General features: G+C 36.8%; 1 protein-coding gene across 1 annotated transcript in view; it reads right to left on the bottom strand.

Annotated features, from left to right (window-relative positions):
* TTC29 (tetratricopeptide repeat domain 29) overlaps nucleotides 1-19,238 on the bottom strand; it is a gene marked incomplete at its 5' end in the record, with an annotated part of 250,735 nt that overhangs the window by 77,267 nt on the left and 154,230 nt on the right. The window contains one exon of the mRNA XM_082838588.1: nucleotides 18,813-19,041. Coding sequence (XP_082694714.1) covers nucleotides 18,813-19,041 — 229 coding nt within the window. The remainder of the gene's footprint in view (nucleotides 1-18,812; nucleotides 19,042-19,238) is intronic.

Here is a 19,238-nt window from a genome sequence, read left to right as displayed (position 1 = left end):
TCACAGTACTGAAACAAGGAAGAATAATATTATATACATATTATTTTTATGTAAATATTATTTAAGATAGAATCTGTTTCTCACATGCAAAGGGCAGATGGGAAATTGTTCAAAGTAATATGAAGGTAATGGTACACAAGTATTATCCTATTGCATTAGGATAAATTTCCAGTAGTTTATTTGAGTTGTTGAGATCAATTCCCATAAGTTTAAAAGTGGGACCAATGAAAGAATTCTATTAAAATCCTGCTCAAACACAATGTAAGATAATTTTATGTACACCTATTATACTTCCCATATGTCACCTGATAAATTTCATGTGTGTGTGTCTGTGTGAAGAGTGAAATGGAGGTAGTGATAGTGAATTTAGCAAGCCAAATATTTGCGTTGTTCCCCAAAAGGGGGAAAATTGATTTACATGATTGTTTGCTATTAAGGCTCAAATGAGTCTACCATGATTCGGTTTTCTCTTATGTTTTTCAATTTTGACAGCTGTCAGTTCACAGTTATGACTACTTTATGTAAGCATCACAAACACTGCATTAGTATCTTCAGAAAATATACTGTGAAAGCTGCAGTTTCACTGTCCCAAATCAATTACCACATTCTTAAACTTGCAGTGTAGTCGTTTGTGGGCACTGAGGCAGCCAGCGGAAGGGTATTGATTGGAGTATAATGTCATGTGTAGCAGGAGAGAAAGATGAAAAGTATTTTCTGCTTAATGGGTTGGTATTAAGTAGGCGGGAATGGCTTCTAATTAGCCAACAATTGCTGTGTTTCCCAGTTTCCCTCCTTTCCCTCCTCCTGTCCGTCACCAGCTGCCAACATGCCCCCACTTTTTTGTTATTTGCAGTGCATTGCTCACTGCAGTGAAAGCCTTTGTTTAAGAAAGAGGGCTCCCAGGGTCTCAGCTGCCTGGGTACAGCTTGCTGCCTACGATGAGTAGCAACTGTCAGTTTATTTTATCTCAACCTTTTCATCATTCTGCTGAAACTGATCGACTGAAACCACCTGAGAGAACTGAGGATTCCGTACCTACAAGTCATTAGCTAGGGCTGCAGCCTCTCGCCACAGAGCAAGTCAACTGCACACTTCCCGAAATGCAGTCCACTTTAACCCCATGTTTCCCCAACACATAAGAATTCTGTCCCTTTTTTGTTTTTGAAGCAGAGTCAACGGGAGAGGATCCCTTTGATGGATGGGCATGTAAGTCAGGACATGTTGCTTTCGCTAAGGATGAGGATAATGTCCCCGTGACAGGCTTTGCTATGGTGAAACCAGCGATATGGGGGACTTTGTTCCATCCGCATCAAAAGTGAATGTGAAACTGGAAAACATTTTACAAAGTGACTTTATGACATCAGGTCTCAAGCCCCATTCTTTACCAACATCAAATGTGCCGGACTGAAGCCTGATTTCACATGCGTGTGATCCATATGACAGCTGTTTAGCGGGTTTTCTGTTCCATTTTAGAACCGAGTAAAGACAAATTTCCCATACACTTTAATGATACTGTGAAAACTTTTTTTCTAGAGAAACCATCTAACCTGTTGTACCCATAATGCATCAAAACAGAATGACATGATGAGAAAACTCCCCCTGTGCCACAGTGGAGGATATGTTTAGTAAGTATCAGTGACACACGAACCTATTGAGAAATGATATGCCATACCATATACCACTGCCATATACCACTTAGACCTGTGGAGTTGTGAATATGTGGTATTTAACCATGTTTCAACATGGGTAGGTAGATTCTTGGGGAAGTGAAATTTTAGAAACATTTAGAAGGAAAAGGGAAGGTAACTGAGCAGAGAAAAAGATTATTATTTCTGATAAATGATGTGAACTAACAGTAAGAGTTGGAATTAAAAAGGAAGAGTTCAAAGGCGTTCACTTGATTTTAAAATAGATATATAAAGGAAGCCAAGGGAAGAGATGTATTGGTTTACAGTGTTTTCCATTTTTCATATATGAATTTAAATATTGATAAGAAATGTTATCTGAAGACTCACTAAATAGGTTTACATACATTAGTGAAATATCACATATTCATGAGGAAAAGCTAACCTTGCATTATCTAAACCTTAAAATATTGAAAAGTTTAAGAGCAGTTCTCACACATGAGAATCACCTGGTGAGCTTGTTGAAAGTAGATTCTCAAGCCCCTTCACTGGAGATTCTGGTTCAATGAGTCCGTGGTAAGGCCCTAGCATACGCATTTATAACAACCTCCCACCATCACCGATCAGATAATTTTTGATGCAAGTGGTCCTTGAGTTGCACTCTTGAGAAAATGCCTAAGGCTTATTGTGAAGTTTAATTTTACACAGGGTATCTTCAAATACTTGAATCATAATAGAAAATGCAACAGAATATCTTGAATCACCAATGAACAATACTAATTTCAGTGTCATTTTTCCTCCTAAGAATCTTCTACTTAAAATTTCTTTAAAATCATTAAAGATGAAATAGATTAGACTACAATAGAAAAATTACCAGAGTGCATCACATGTAGTAAGTATGGTTTTGTCAAATTCTTGATTCAATTGCTTATTCTGCATCACAAAGTAAAATATATTTCTTACTGTAGGTTTTAGTCAAAAAGCCCACAAAAAGCTTTACAACCTGTTCTTCACACAGCAGCCAAAGTGATCTTTTCAAAAAGTCAGAGTCCTATTCTCAGACCTCAGTAACAATTTTCCAACACAATTGGAATAAAATCCAAAGTCATCACTATGGCCTGAAAGACCTAAATTAACTAGCTACCACTGGATCCTCAGTTCTTCCTTCTCCTCACTCAATTTTCTCCCACCATATTGGTCTTCTTGTTGTTACTCAAACAAGCCCAGCTTTACCTGGATATCTTCTCCCCACCCTCCTAGATATTCACACAGCTTGCTTCATCATTTCAATTCAGGTTTCTTTACAAACCATGCCTCTTTTGAAAGACTTCTCTGAACTTTCTGTTTAACATAGCCCTCCCCAAACCCAATCACTTTGTGTCCTCTTACCCCTCTTTATTTTTTCCTTCATAGCACTCAGCACTATTTCTAGTGGTTCCCTGACAGCATCTAAACCACTGTTTCCATGCTTAAGAGATTCTCTACTTTATAAATTTAAGTGGAAAAACTGGAACTTGTTCCCAGCCTATTCATTGAAAAGCCAGATATTCACTTTCCCAGCTTCCCCTGCAGCTGGGCAGGGTCATGTGAGCCAGTCTCCACCAATCAGCTGCACACATGCTGAACTTTGCCTTGGGATCTGTCATTTGTTAGGCAGGGCTGGCGAGACATGGCATCAGGCAGGATTCTATATTGTAAAGCTTCCTTAATATTCTCATGACAAGAAATTAACCTGCCAATGTGTATGTGCTCATTAATTTTTTTCTGAACATTTTTTGCTGTTTTATAAACTAGGCTTAGTATCTGCAAACCTGAAAGACCTGCCATATACATATTTAGTTGTAGATCAGAACAGTTAGTTCTTTTGTATCCCCTGTTATCAAGTTTGTATAAATATTTGTGTGGATCTAAAAATAGTTGTTGAATTATTACAAATATAGATTGTTTCATATACAGGTATTTAGAATTTTCTTTAATTTTAGTATATGGCTTGCTCTTTCTTTGTTTCCCTTCAAATTGATGTACTAAAGAGAGTCAAGAAGTCTCCTGGAGAAAGAGCAAAATAGATTGGTTTTGATTTACCTATCTTTTACAAATTATATTTTTCTTGGCATGTATTTGAGAAGGCTACCAGTAGAAAACTGATGTATTTTTTTAAAAGGAAAATTCTATGTTAGATATAGAAAGTGACAGTATTATGCATAATTATCTATGCAATTACACTTGCACATGCTTGAAAATTTTTAGCCAGGAAATGCTTAATAACATTTGCATGGTTAAATGAGACAGGAGAAACAACTGGAAAGGCCTCAGGGCATGGTCATCTATTTAAGCATCCACTTGGATTTCCAACATAATTAGTCATATAATTGTGTGCCTAAACTTAGTAGATTCATGTAAGTAATCATAAATTATTTAAAAGCTGTGTGTGTAATGTTTTGTTCTCTGTTTCCTGCCAATCAAATTACTAAGGAATATACTATATTCACATTTCATCATATAAATCTTCAAGTAAGATTACAGGGTAGAAGCCCTGGATGAAAGTGAGTGAACAAGTGAATTCATGCAGATGATATATATGTGTATATGTATGTGTATATATATATCTCCAAAAATATATTAGACATATCTATAATCTATAGATCTATTGATATATATATATATGTCTATTAATAATATATCTATTTGGACATCAATATTTTAGGGAGTATTCTTATGATAAAATTGTATCATTCTGTTCATCTGTCTCTACTAAGATTTATATGGAAAAAGAGTTTCCTTTCCTAATGTTGTATTCAACACAATGAATTTTTAATTTTTATTAATTTAGTTTTTAATTTTAATTAAGACCTAAAGGCTGGACATAATAGCTTCCTTCTGTATAGCAGATTTTCTCCTTTTCATAATCCTGTTAGTGGGTGGTGGTGAAAACTTGGGCCAAACAAATGTGAATAGTAAAAATATTAACCTCAAAATTTTATGATGGTCATTTTGACCCAAATTTCTCCCCCGGTCTTTCTCATTAATCTTCTTCCTGACTATTGATTTTGAAGCTTCATTTCATTTCATATGTCTTGTTACTTTTATATCTGAGTTACAAATATGTGGAGACTTGAGGAAAACTATGTATCTTTTCCCAGGAGCACACTTAATAAGCAAAACTAGATCTTTGAAAGTGTTAAATTAAACTTCCTTTGATAAGAGTGCAAACTACACTTTATTACCTACTGATACAATGAAATGTGTATGTAGTCTTAATTCTGAGAAATCAGACTGGTCTCACTAAAGGCCAAAATTAACTGGTCTTTTCTCACTTTGAGTGCCTGATTCCATGTTAGAAGTCAATAAATACAGTCCCTTAGAGGCACAGCACTTAAATGAGCTACCTTTAGTTTTCCCTATCGGTGTGACAAAGCCCAACTTTGTTTACCTTGAGGGCGTGATGAAAGAACATCTATTTGGCTCAGATTTTTTGATTGAAGGTTAGCAGGCAATGAAAGGAAGAAAAAAACCTGAGTACACTGTCCTGTTAAAGGATTTGGGGTGATAAATATTGGTGCTGTTAATAGTTATTTTCTTGCTACAGTAGTTCAGATGATTCAAAAAGTAACTGTATTCAGGTGCATTTGTAGTGTTTTCAGGGATTCACTTCAGGAAGGTCAAGACACCAGTCAGGATGATATGGCATTAAAATTAAGAAATATACTATCATTTCATCTGATTAGACTCTTGCTCAATATTTCCCATACTGAGCACACTGTACCCACCCCGGGAGGCAGACATTATCCATGAGAAGTGAAATATACATCCAAGGATTGTTAGTCAAGTCAGTCATCATAACAAGGCATTATAAATGATTTCTAATTTCTAAAAGAATATTCATCATGAAAAATACTTATTTTTCTATTAATTATGCTAGGGAAACTAGATTATAAAAGCCTTCACTCAGGTCTGGGAGTTAAAAATACAGTGAGGACAGGGCTTCCCTGGTGGCACAGTGGTTGAGAGTTCACCTGCCGATGCAGGGGACACGGGTTCGTGCCCCGGTCCGGGAAGATCCCACATGCCGCGGAGCGGCTGGGCCCGTGAGCGATGGCCGCTGGGCCTGCGCGTCCCGAGCCTGCGCATCCGGAGCCTGTGCTCCGCAACGGGAGAGGCCACAACAGTGAGAGGCCCGCGTACCGCAAAAAAAAAAAAAAAAATACAGTGAGGACAGAGTAAAAGAATTTATAGGAAAGCAAATTCTGGGACCATGGATATAATTTTTTATTGATGTTGTGGTTAAAAAAATTAAAATTAATAATAATGAAAATACCAAGGTGAGAGGTAAATAGAAATAAAACTCCCACACAATACCCAAAGTTTCAGGGAAACTCTGGAAAAAATTAGAAGCCAACAGAATTTGTGCCTTCAGTATGTTCATATTTTAAATGTTAATGTTAACTTCTTTTTTCAGAAGAAATCATATGGAATTGTCCAAATAGAGCCTTACTAAAGAGGGATTAAATATATATAGGGGAGGGTTGTTTTCCCCCCAATTCTAACAATGGTAGAAAGTATTTAGCTAAATTGACAGAGTATTTGGGATCCATGACCGCAAGAAAAAGGACATAGTTAGAAGCAGAGGTAAGACCCCTCACTGGGAATGAGATAAACATAAATGGGTGACAACAGGGTTCCCCCAGAACTTCAAACCCTAGCCTTGCACTGGTACAGCTACGGCATTTACTCTGGTTTTACAACGGTCTAACCAAGCAACCAACAAACTTTTCATAAGCTTTTCAAACTAGCAATTAAAGACAAAATTGAAATAAAACCAGATGAGAAAAACCCAGTTACATTTTTCTTAGAAGTGGTGAATTCAGTGTACATTGGAAGGTTAAAACTGGTAACGCCATCAGCTACTAAGAACTGTGAACAGAATCTAAAAGAAGTAGAGTTTTTGTCTGAGCAATCAAGAATTCTCTTTTATTGAACCAAGGCAGCAGATAGAGAAGGAGGCTCTCAGAGGGGGGAAAAAAGAAAAAGAAAAAAAAAGATCTTTGAACCCGAGGGATCTTGAGCTACATTATTATTTCCCAATGAAGTGAGCATTAGTTTTCTGAAGACATACTTGATTCCTAAGAAAGTAAAGTTGTCACTTGTAGAAAATATATGAAGATAAGTGAACTGCATTTGAATGAGGAAATTTGAAATTAAGGCTCAAGTTCTGTGCTCTTTTTTATTTAAAAATTTGGCTACAATTAAGTATTGATTTGTCTTTTTCAGCATGTTTCATCTTTGGAATTATTTTCTTATCAGGTACAGAAGCCATTGAATTCTCTAAGCTCTTTCTTGAAATTTATTAGAAGTACACTTTGATTAATCTATCATGATTTAAATGATAGTAACAGAAAAGATGCTTATCTTTCTTAAGTTTTTGACAGTAGCATAGAGTATATATAGAATACATTTTAGGGCTTCCCTGGTGGCACAGTGGTTGAGAGTCCGCCTGCCAATGCAGGGGACATGGGTTCGTGCCCCAGTCCGGGATGATCCCACATGCCGCGGAGCGGCTGGGCCCGTGAGCCATGGCCGCTGAGCCTGCGCGTCCGGAGCCTGTGCTCCACAACAGGAGAGGCCACAACAGTGAGAGGCCCGCATAACGCAAAACAAAACAAAACAAAACAAAAGAAAACATTTTACTGTTTTATCTCCCATTTGTCTTATCAAACTTGTTTCCTGTGACTAGGACTGGAAATGAAAAACAAAGGATTTTAGGGATCTCTGCCTCTAAAAAATTATAGGCAGACCTACAACCTATAAACACACAATTTATAAATTGTCATAGAAAACTGCTATCCCAGCTCTCCCACTGGAGTTCCCACTGCTACTATCTAGGGAGCCATCACGAAGAATCCTGAAGCTTGTGGATGTCAGGGCAGGCTAAATTAAGCTGTGGTAACAAACAACTCTGAAAATCTCAGTGGTTCACCACAAGGAAGGATTATTCTGTGTTCACACAAGGTCTGCTGCAGATATGAATGGCTTTCCAGGACAAATGTGGATATTTAGTGATCCAAGCTGCTTTGATCTTGTGGCTCCATAGTGTTTTTAAAGGCTCTCTCCATGATCACTGTAGCAGGGAGAGAATCAGCTGCAGTATCTCAGGTGGGCTCTGCTTTGCTTTCACTGGGAAGTAACTTTTGCCCATTGGCCAGAACTAGTCACAGAGCCCAGCCTAGTTAACAGAGGCTGAGAAATGCAGTCTTCCATGTGACCAGAAGAGTAAAGCAGCAGACCTTGGCAAGCACTTGTAATCTCTACTCCCTTCCACAGGGGTTACTGAACTGTCTGAAAATTATATGCACGTATGCATATACATGTATTATATGTATGTTTTCCTGAAGAGAGGAGAGAGACCTTAGCTTTCATCAGATTCCTTAAGGGGAGAGTGAGCTGTCATCTGAAAACCCTAATAAGCGTTTTTTTAAAGGTAGAGATTTAAATTGAAGAAAGGAAAGCTCTGAAATTCAGGAACAACTCAGTGAAGTTGAATTTAGGGCAAATCCCAAGACTTAGGAAGACCAGTCCATGTATTGACCTCATTATTCATAATTGGCTTGCCTCTTACTCCCTGAGTGATTTCAGTTAAGTTCTTGCAATAGGTAATCTTCCAACATTTAAAAAATCCTAGTTTTTTGAATAGGTTAAAGCACTTTCAGTCATTCCTAATAAGGTGTTATCAGTTCAATTAGATTGATTTCCTCCTCATCACGCTCATAACTTTGATCCTCCGCAGAACAGGTATCCTAATTAGAAAAGGAATTAAGTTGGGAGAAGGGGTAAGTAAATTTAGAACATGGGGCATTTTTAAAATTCAGAAAGAATGTCAGATTTTGAGATACTGCCTAATGCTTGAAAACTGAATTTAATAAAAAGTAGGTTTTTCAACAAACTGTCCACAGTTCAGTATTCGTTGAGCGCTACTATGTGCTAGGCATCGTGCTAGCTGCTGGGGCTATGACAACAAACACAGTCGCCACTCTGTGCTGTGATAATGTGTCAGCACTACTTGGCATCTTATTGTCAGAGTGCTTTTAGCTGCAAGTAACAAAACTGAGCTGAACGTGGCTTAGATAGGGAAATTTATGTCACACACGAAAAACTGGTGGTGGCAATTACAGGGTTAGATAATTTAGCAAGCAAGGATGTCATTAAGGATCTAGATTTCTTCTATGCTTTCCCACCGCCGTCCTCATCATTTTCATATCTTAGTTGCACACTGGCTATGGCAGCTCCAGGCAGTACATATTCATATATCAACATTTAAAATCAGGAAAAAGGGAATCTCCTTGTTTGTGCCTCTTTTTAAGAATGAAGAAAACCTTTCTAGGAATTCCTCAGGAGATCTTCTTGTATCATTAATTACAATTGTGTTCCGTATCCTCCTGAAAGCTATCACTTGGCAAGTATAATGAGGTCATGGTGACTGGCATAATATTAGTAAATACTCCACCATTGGGGATAGAGAAGGTCCATCCTCTGCAAGGACATGGCGACTTGAAGAGAGAGAACAATCAGGATTATGTTAGCAGGAAGGAAGTTGGGCAATGGCCACTGGGTAGGGAACCAACAGCGTCTTCCACACAGATACATTATGTCACTGGACCCTCAAGGCAACCTTGTGGGGTGGGAACTGTCATCTTTCTTTATAGGTGAGGTAAAGTTACCCAGGTCCACCAGCTACGAAGTGAAGGAGCTGGGATTCAAACAGAGATTGCCTGACTTCAATCACCACACAAAATCTGATGAATCTGGTCAAAGAAAACTGCTCATCACTGAAACATGCCTTTTCCAAATTCACAGCCTTGTCTCTTTTGAATTTGCCTTAAATCTGTACTTCAGTTTGTCTGTTGAAAAAGCCTTAGAGAACTGTTACTGTAGAGTATGACTAAGGAACTTTGAAGTAACTGTATTTCAGTTTATGTAACGATTCTTCTCATAAATCTTCATTTTTCCCCTCCCCTTTCACTATATGTTGATATAATTGTAGTATATGGCAAAAACAATGTAAAGGAGTTATTATATGGGGTTTACTGCAAATCATATTGAGAACATGATGCTTTAAAAACCCATACTAATTCTTTTGGTTTTCAAGATTTCCTTAAATTTAATTAGAACAAAGTGAATTTTAAAAGCATAAGAATTTTCTTAGAAACCTAGGAGTCATAGACTTAAAGAACTAAAAAGACACACAAGAGGGAAGAGATATGGGAACATATGTATATGTATAACTGATTCACTTTGTTATAAAGCAGAAACTAACACACCATTGTAAAGCAATTATACCCCAATAAAGATGTTAAAAAAAAAAGAACGAAAAAGAAATTCAGAGATCATGTAGTTTAATTACCTTCTTACACTGATTTTACAAATGAGGAAACTTGTGCAACACTGAGAATCCTAGTTTGCAAAGATACTGGGAATAAAAGATTTAGTATATGAAATAACTGTCTATTTGATGTATCCTACATCACACACAAAACAGTCTCACAATAATAAAACCAATATAAATACCAATAGTATGAATACTGAAAACAGTTTACTTTTTTTTTGGAGGGGATACATTTTTTAGGATTTAGCCAACTAGAGACACACGGTCAAATTTCTGTTTAAAGCTACTTCGAATATTTCATTTCTCTGTGACTATATCACCAACTGGATACATATTTAGGATCATTAGTTTTATTTTATTTTGGATTTTTAGAGACTGCTTCTTCAAAGTTTATAGGCTCCTTGGAGAAGTGGCTGATGGCAGATCTGAAGTCAAAGACGTATATTATGAGTCTGAAACAATTTTCATAACAGATAGCAAGGAAGCCATCAAAATCCACAAAGCCTACACCAGAGGCTGTTTGCGGGAGGCTGGGATGACTTGGGGCCGAAAGATACTCAGGATAGAAATGGATCAATCATCCTAAACCAGATTGTTTTTTTTCAATCCAAGGAAAAACAAGATGGAACTCAAAATGTTGATAAATCCCCTTTAAAGAGACCCAACCACTAGGCAAAGAGAATAGAGCTTCAAAAACAGGGGGTTCCCAAAAAAGGAGTTGATGGGATGAGCACTAAGAAATTCAGTCCAAATAGGGAGCTATTGTGGTCCCCAAGTTGGCAGCTGTCTGCCTGGTTGAAACTGAATGTGTTTTTATAGAACCAGATTTCTCCATTTAATTTAATTGAATTTCACATCTGTTATAAACTCCACAATACGTTGTTATTACTTTTGCTTTCAACAGTCAATTATTTTTTCAAGCAATTTTTGAAAGAAAAATATTTTATTTTTACTGACACATTTCTCATTTCCTTATTCATTCTTTATGTAGATCCAGGTTTCTATCTAGATTCATGTTCTTTCTGCCTGGAGGAGTTTACCATTCCTTGTACTGGTATATTAGTGATGAATTTTCTCAGCTTTTGTATGCCTGGAAAAATCTTCATTTTAACTACATTTTCTTGTTTTTTTTAAATTTTATTAATTTATTTTTTTAACATCTTTATTGGAGTATAATTGCTTTACAATGTTGTGTTAGTTTCTGCTGTATAACAAAGTGAATCAGCTATATGTATACATATATCCCCATATCCCCTCCCTCTTGCATCTCCCTCCCACCCTCCCTATCCCACCCCTCTAGGTGGTCACAAAGCATTGAGCTGATCTCCGTGTGCTATGCAGCTGCTTCCCACTAGCTATCGATTTTACATTTGGTAGTGTATACATGTCCAGGCCACTCTCTCACTTCGTCCCAGCTTACCCTTCCCCCTCCCCGTGTCCTCAAGTCCATTTTCTATGTCTGCATCTTTATTCTTGTCCTGCCCCTAGGTTCAGGGGATAGGGTAAGAACCATTTTTTTTTTTTTTTTTAGATTCCATATATATGTGTTAGCATATGGTATTTGTTTTTCTCTTTCTGACTTACTTCACTCTGTATGACAAGACTCTAGGTCCATCCACCTCACTACAAATAACTCAATTTCGTTTCCTTTTATGGCTGAGTAATATTCCGTTGTATATATGTGCTACATCTTCTTTATCCATTCATCTGTCAATGGACACTTAGGTTGCTTCCATGTCCTGGCTATTGTAAATAGTGCTGCAATGAACATTGTGGTACATGACTCTTTTTGAATTATGGTTTTCTCAGGGTATATGCCCAGTAGTGGGATTGCTGGGTTATATGGTATTAACTATGTTTTTGAAAGATACTTTCATTGGGTATAGAATTCTAGGTTTGATGGTTCTTTTTTTCTTCTAGTACTTTAAATAAGTTGCTTCATTCATTCTTGTTTGATTTACATGTTTCCTTCATTCATTCTTGTTTGATTTACGTTTCCAGGGAGACTCCAGCTCCTATTATGTTTGTGCCACTGCACCACTACCATAGCTGCTTTTAAGATTTTTCAGTTTATCACTCATTTTAAGCACTATGATTATGGTGTATCTTGGTTTAATTTTCATGTTTCTTTTGCTTAGGGTTCATAGAGCTTCTTAGATTTGGGTTTATAGTTTTCATCAAATTCAGAAAAAAAAATCAGCCATGCATTATTTTTTAAAATATTTTTTCAGTTCCTTCCTGTTTTCCTCTTCTTTGGGGTCTCCAAATTACTCACATTTAGGCTTCCTGAAGTTTAATCGTGGTTCTCTAACATGCTCTATTCATATCCTTTCAGTATTTTTTCTCTGTATTTCATTTTGGGTAGTTTCTACTGCTATATTTCCAAAGCTAATCTTGTCTTTTGCATTATCTAAATCTGCTGCTAATCCCATCCAAGTTGTTGTTTTGTTTTCTTTTTCAGCTTGGACATTTTATTTCTTACTTCTAGAAATTGAATTTGGCTTTTTAAAATATCTTTCTTGGCTCTATATGTTTAATCTTTCCATTACATCCTTCAACATATGAAATATAGTTTTAATAACATTTTTATGTCCTGTTATGCTAATTCTATCATCTGTTGCATTTCTGCATCAATTTCCATTTATATATTTTCTCCTCATCATGAGTTATAACTTCCTGCTTCTTGGCATTATCTATGTAATGTTGATTGGATGCCAGATACTATGGAGTTTACCTTTTTATTTTTTACTCCTATAAATATTCTTGAGTTTTGTTCTAGAATTCAGTTAAATTACTTAGAAGCAGTTTGATGCTTTTGATACTTGTTTTTAAATTTTGGTAGGTGGTACCGAAGTAGTCTTTCATCTAGAGATAATTTTTCTCTACTATTAAGGCTTATGAGTCCTCCACCTGATGCCCCATATTTTATGAGGCTTTTCCATTCTGGCTGGGGGGAGCATAAAAAATTCCTGGCTCTGTTTGAGCTTAGGTGATTATTCTGCTTGAGCCTTTTGGGTGGTTCTTTCCTTAGCCTTCCATAGTCTCTTTACATGCACATACAGATCAGTATGCAGAAGACTGCATATCTCTGGAGCTCTCACTCAGTCGATCTCTCTCACTCTTTCCTTCTCTGCAGCTCTCTCCTTTCTAGTACCCTTTGCTGTGAATTCCAGCCATCTTGGTCTCCCTGGACTCCTAGTTCAGTCTCCTCAACCCAAGGATCTCCTGGGCCGCCTCTACCTTCGTTCCCTTCCCTGTGTTACAGCCGGGCAACTTCCTCTAGGCTTGAGGAAATCATACAGCTCAGCTCATTTGGTTTCCCTTTCTCAGGGATCACTGTCCTGCACTGTGTTGTCCAGTTTCTGCAAACTTTTGTCTTATATGTTTTGTTTGGGTTTTTTTAGTTGTTTAAGATAGGAGGGTAAATCTTTTCCTTGTTACTCCATCTTGGCCAAAAGTAAAGTCCCACTTGTTTCTTTTCACTGAATATTTTTAACCAGACTTTAATTTAAAATGTAATCTTTTAAAAAGTTAGATATGGCTTTTACTAGCTATAAGATAATATGTAAGGAACTGTAAGGCATGGAAAGAATCCTGGACTAGAGTTCTAGAAAACTAGATTATAGATCCATTTTGTCTTTCAGATTATTGCATGACTGCCTTCTCCCCTGGACCTGAGAACATTTGGAAATAAAACATGTGGACCAAGTAATTTTTTTGGTAACCACACAACTCAGTCTTTTCCTGATTCTATGAAACAAACAAAAAAAAAAAATTCAAGAAGATTTTAACTCATTTTCAGAAGATAGAAAGGTACTAGAGGAGTGGTATCAGGTTTAGGAGGGCAGAGACATCCACAAACTAAAGTGCATGAAGAAGAGATAATGATGATCAGAGAACCAGGCATGTATAGGAATTGGAGGCCCCAGGAATAGTGGGGAAAAAGTAGGGGCTGAGGAAATGCTGAGGGGAAGTATGACATAGGGTTGAAAACAGGCAAATGAATTGAAAGTCTGCGGATAAAATGGTTAACTAGGTTTAGCAACCTCAACTGTGTCAACCAACCAGGGAAAAGTTAAATTGCATGTGACATCAGATAGCTAGAAACTCCTTTATTATAAATTCTAGCAGAAGGATCAAGTAATACATCTGGCATTTATACAGCTGTTTGATATGTTATAGTGATGATTATGAGGATGATAATAATAATAATAATAATTACCTCTTGTGGAAACCCTCAGAAACCAGTGTTTATGGGGGAAAAACAACAAATAAAATGCTCATGAAGCTCTAGATTGTATTCTTAAGGATTACAAAATATCTTACTTGTTTAGAAAATGCTCTTACTGAGGAATTGTGGTTGGTTCCAGAGGAATCTTATCAATGACTTATTTCAAACCTCAGATAACAGGCTAAAGAGACTTGAAGTGAAATCTATTGCCAAAAGTCATGAAGCTAATTACTCTTCAATAGGGTATTATATAACCCGGGTCATCACACTCTTGAGTAATAGTCTCTCTCAATTACACCAAGCTGCCAGTAGGGTGAGCTTTGATTCATCCACAATTTTCACGAGAATCTTCTTTTTATATGTCATGTTTTTGAACACATTATTAGAGACGGGTTTGCTCTGTGACGATAGGATGATATAAAACCTGCATGCTTACTTTTTGGCTAGTTCCATTACATTTCCCTCATTGTTATCGTTATTTAACAAACAGAAGTAGCGATCAAAGTATAATAGAATGTGAGACTCACTTGTGAATGTGTTTTTTTCACATTCTTTAAAATGGTTAAATTCATGAATGAAAAATACAAGAAAAGGAGAGGGTAGGAAAACGTGGCTTGACATTAAACCAAGGAACACACATCAAGCCAACACAAACCAAGGATGAGAGACAAATTCATGCTCTTTATTGTTTTCCTTTAAGAATATTAAATGATTCATAAAACTAGGATGATAGTTTTGGCACTCAAGGAAACCTTTACATGCTTTTTGGTAGAAAACAGTAAGTGTCTTTACTGACTAGCCAGTGTGTTCATCTTAATAGTTCTGGTAAGGAAATAAATTATATTCTGGAGAAATCAGCAGAAATTCATAGACCCTTAAGCCTTCCAGAGCCAACCAATTTCTGTTGCTTCGGGCCTGAATAATTTTATTGAACTGTAATAATATCTGAATTCCTTCTAAATTCCTAAATTTGGGAGGAGAATCTATTCTTTTTTTACTATTGGAAGGGAAAGGAGGAGTATGAAATCATTCCAGCCATATCTAAACGTATCAGAAGAGTATGAAGGTTCCTATATTTGCTGTGTTCCCTCTGAAAGATACAAAGATGAGAGGTGATTGCTGGTGAATCACTGTTCTATTTTATCTAGAGACCTGAGTGCTCTCACTGCTGTATTCCCTTAGGGGGTCATGTTCCTCTGCTTAAAAGAATATTGCCTGCTCTGTGAGCTAATGATTTGTTTGGAGGATGGAAGTCTCACAGGTGAAGATAACTGCACAGCTTTTATGATGGATCTTTCAAATCTTTGATCTGCTTTTTTCTGAATACCTGGGACCCCTCAATAGCAAGATTAAAGATGCCTCTTCAGAGAACAAAGGTAAACTTTGAAAACCTAATAGCTCCTCAGATTTCCAAATAATATTTCTGTATTTCTTCATTTTGTCAACATCGTACTTGCTGTTGTCCTGCATTCGTGTGATAATCGGATGGTAATCAAAATACAGTGTTAGATCATTGGCTTGTGGGTTTTTTCCCCATATTTTTCAAGGAGGCAGGGAACTACAAATCTTGTTTCAAAAAGTGGTTAGTGCAAACTAGCCTATGGCGAGGACACACATACTCATTTGATTCTATTTAATTTGACAAATATTTACTTACTACCTAGTAGGTGTCAGACATTGTGCCTTCTTTTGTAGGGAATACCAAGAATCAGGACCTGTTTTCAAGAGATTCATACTCTAATTGGGCAGACAAGGCAATTACAGAAATGGCCATGATGGGATGCAGAATATGACAAATGAAAAATGCTTGCAGAGAAATGAATGACATTCAATATGGGAAGAGAGAGAAGAAGTAATATTCAAGTGAGAGGGGGTGAGGGAAGATTTCAGCATTTGAGAAGGACCTTGCAAGGTGGGTGAAATTTCCGTGGATGGAACTGGAGCTGGAAGTAAGGTGATAATAGTGTATGTTGCATGTGTGTGTGTGTGTGTGTGTGTGTGTGTGTGTGTGTGTGTTGTCGGGGGAGGGAGGTGGTCAAAAAAGGTTGAGAAGCTTGTGTTTAACTTGTGGACAGTAGCGAGTCCATGAGGATTTTTAAGCAGAGCAAAGATAGAATAATACGAGTTGTGGTTTAAGAAATATTTTTGAAGAATTTTAAAATTTTAGTGTAAAATTTAGCTTTTTAGTGTATTTTGAGGTAAAACTATGTCTGTGTAAACAACAAGTGTTTGATAATGTCTTACAGGTCTTATTTCCAAACAGAATGTCTATCACTTAAAATGTTGACTGAACTAACTTCTCATTTATATTTGAGTCTGAAAGATTATTATTTTCACTCTAATAATGACGTAGCTCATCCACGCATAGATTTCTACTCTTGGTCAAAGGAATCAGTAAGGGGGTGTACTTTTATAGCATTCTGGCGAGTTTAATCTTCTCCACCACATGAACAGCTGAATTTTTACTGTCTGAGTAATATTTTTCTTAATTTATATTTTATTGAGGTAGCATTGGTTTATACATTATATACGTTGCATGTGTACAACACTATACTTCTACTTCTGTATACTTCACAGCGTGCTCACCACCAAAAATTTAGTCTTCATCTGTCACCATACAGTTGCTCCCCTTCACCCATTTTGCCCTCCCCATTTTCCCCTGTGGTAAAACCACTACTCTGTTCTCTGTATCTATGTGTTGGTTTTTGTTCATTGGTTTGTTCATTTATTTTGTTTTTTACATGTCTGAATAATATTTTGAAGTGCATTTTTTGTTTCCTCCTAAGCCCTTTAGAGCACAACATGCCCTTACAAAAAATGGGGAGATAAAACGTAACAAGAATAGAAAAATAAATAACTTCATAGAGTAAAGCAAAGCAAAATATATTTTTAAAAAGCCAAAAACAGGATTGCAATAAATGGCTCTTATCAGAAGCTAGTTTTGAGGAGTATTTTTTTCATGATTATCATTATGATGATTAGGGTTTATCCCAGATAAATCTGAAAATGTGAGTAGCTCAACGTATTCTCCACCAAACCATTTATCAAAGCAAGTAATCTAATAGCTGGATCATACTTCCTCTGCTTTAGCTCCTGGGCAGAAAAAGTGAGAGCATAAAGGGAAGATAACGCAAAACTACAGAACAAATGCCCAAATATGTGACAAGACAACATCCTGAATAAGCAAAGTATTATCTGAAAGTAGTTAGTTAATAGTCAACTATAAATATTTCTTGAGCACTGAGTGCATTGAAATTCAACAAGCCCTCTATTTCTGAAGACTTCATCTTGCTTTCTCTTATTATGTATCTATTAGGAACGAGACCTTTCCTTATTTTCTAACTAGAGGACAGACAGCAGTGAAGTGGTATTCTACTGATGTAAAAGAGCCAATAAAATTTCTTTGTGCCAAATTCACTATTATTTACTATTTATTCTATGGAGGAAATAAACACCAAAACAAATTATTGTTTCATCTAAATGACCTAAGGGGGGGAAAAAAAAGAGTTCCAAATAGGAGATGCCCAGCAATTCCACTCCTGAGTATATAGACAAAAAAAAACCTCCACTAATTCAAAAACATGCTTGCACCCCAATGTTCATATTAGTATTATTTACAATTGCCAAGGTATGGAAACAACCTAAGTGTCCATCAACAGATTAATGGATAGAGAAGATGTGCCATTCACACACACACACACACACACACACACACACACACACACACACACACAGAATGGAATACTACTCAGCCATAAAAATGAATGAAATTCTTAACTTGGGACTAGAGCCCAGTCAAGTTGATACATAAAACTGACCCTTACATCCCCCCTCTAGTTATTTGTTTTTTGTTTTTTGGGTTTTTTTGAGGTACACGGGCCTCTCACTGTTGTGGCCTCTCCCGTTGAGGAGCACAGGCTCCGGACGCGCAGGCTCAGCGGCCATGGCTCACGGGCCCAGCCGCTCCGCGGCATGTGGGATCCTCCTGGACCGGGGCATGAACCCGTGTCCCCTGCATTGGCAGGCGGACTCTCAACCACTGCGCCACCAGGGAAGCCCTAGTTATTTGTTTTTAATTGACTATTTTGACTAATTATCACAAGAAAAGTATGTAGGAAAAAAAAGTAGAATTAAGAGAAATTACTATCAAATATTTTCTCAATTAACATTCACACCTGAATTGAGAAACAATAGGAAAACTTACTATCATCAGAAAAGTAAGAGTATAATACTAACTAGCATCTCTGAACACTTGCTCTTGTCCATAAGGTACAACACTGAACATTTTTTAAAACATAAACCTATTTCATATTCCTTACAACTGATCAGTACCTACTGTTGAATATTTAAGGTAACTGAAAAAATGGTGATTTATCAAATTGAATAAATCTATCACTATTGTATGCCTCCCTTAAACACTGAAGATACGATACAGCACAAAAATGCATCCAACATTAACATAGTAATGAATAAATAAAAATAAAATTGCCAATGGTCGAATAAACCTTTGCAAAGAAAATGACTTAGCCAATAAGAATGGTACAAAGATCTAAATTGTTTTCAGAAACCAAGGCCTTACCAATAGTTCGATCAGGTGCAACATCACTTCTATTCTCCTTCCATGACAGCAGGTAGTCAAGGCTGGTGAGATCTGCAGATTCTATATTACTATTAATGGTCAGCATCATCTGATGAGCTTTTGCTATTCCATAATGAACTTTTGTCTCATCCATCAGAGGTATGTTCGTTAACTCTGCTGTTGTGTCAAAAGCTTGCTGAAAGTATTCAGAAGCTTTGTTGTAGTATCCCTAAAAATGTAAGAGAAATAATTTTTTCTTAATTTTAATTTACCATTCCACATGTCTGCCCACCTTGGCATGTGCCACACTGATCCTTCAGCAGTTTTAGCAGTTCATCTTCAAGAAGAAAGAGATGGCAAGCAGGGCCTCTATTAGAATAAGTTTCCTTTTAAAAGCTGTCATTACTAACCATGCAATATCTTGAA

The sequence above is a fragment of the Leucopleurus acutus genome (genome assembly GCF_964270905.1).
Source record: "Leucopleurus acutus genome assembly, chromosome: 4".
NCBI classification, from domain to species: domain Eukaryota; kingdom Metazoa; phylum Chordata; class Mammalia; order Artiodactyla; family Delphinidae; genus Leucopleurus; species Leucopleurus acutus.
Note: the sequence above shows the minus strand (reverse complement) of the source record. Positions and strands in the feature narration are given on the sequence as shown.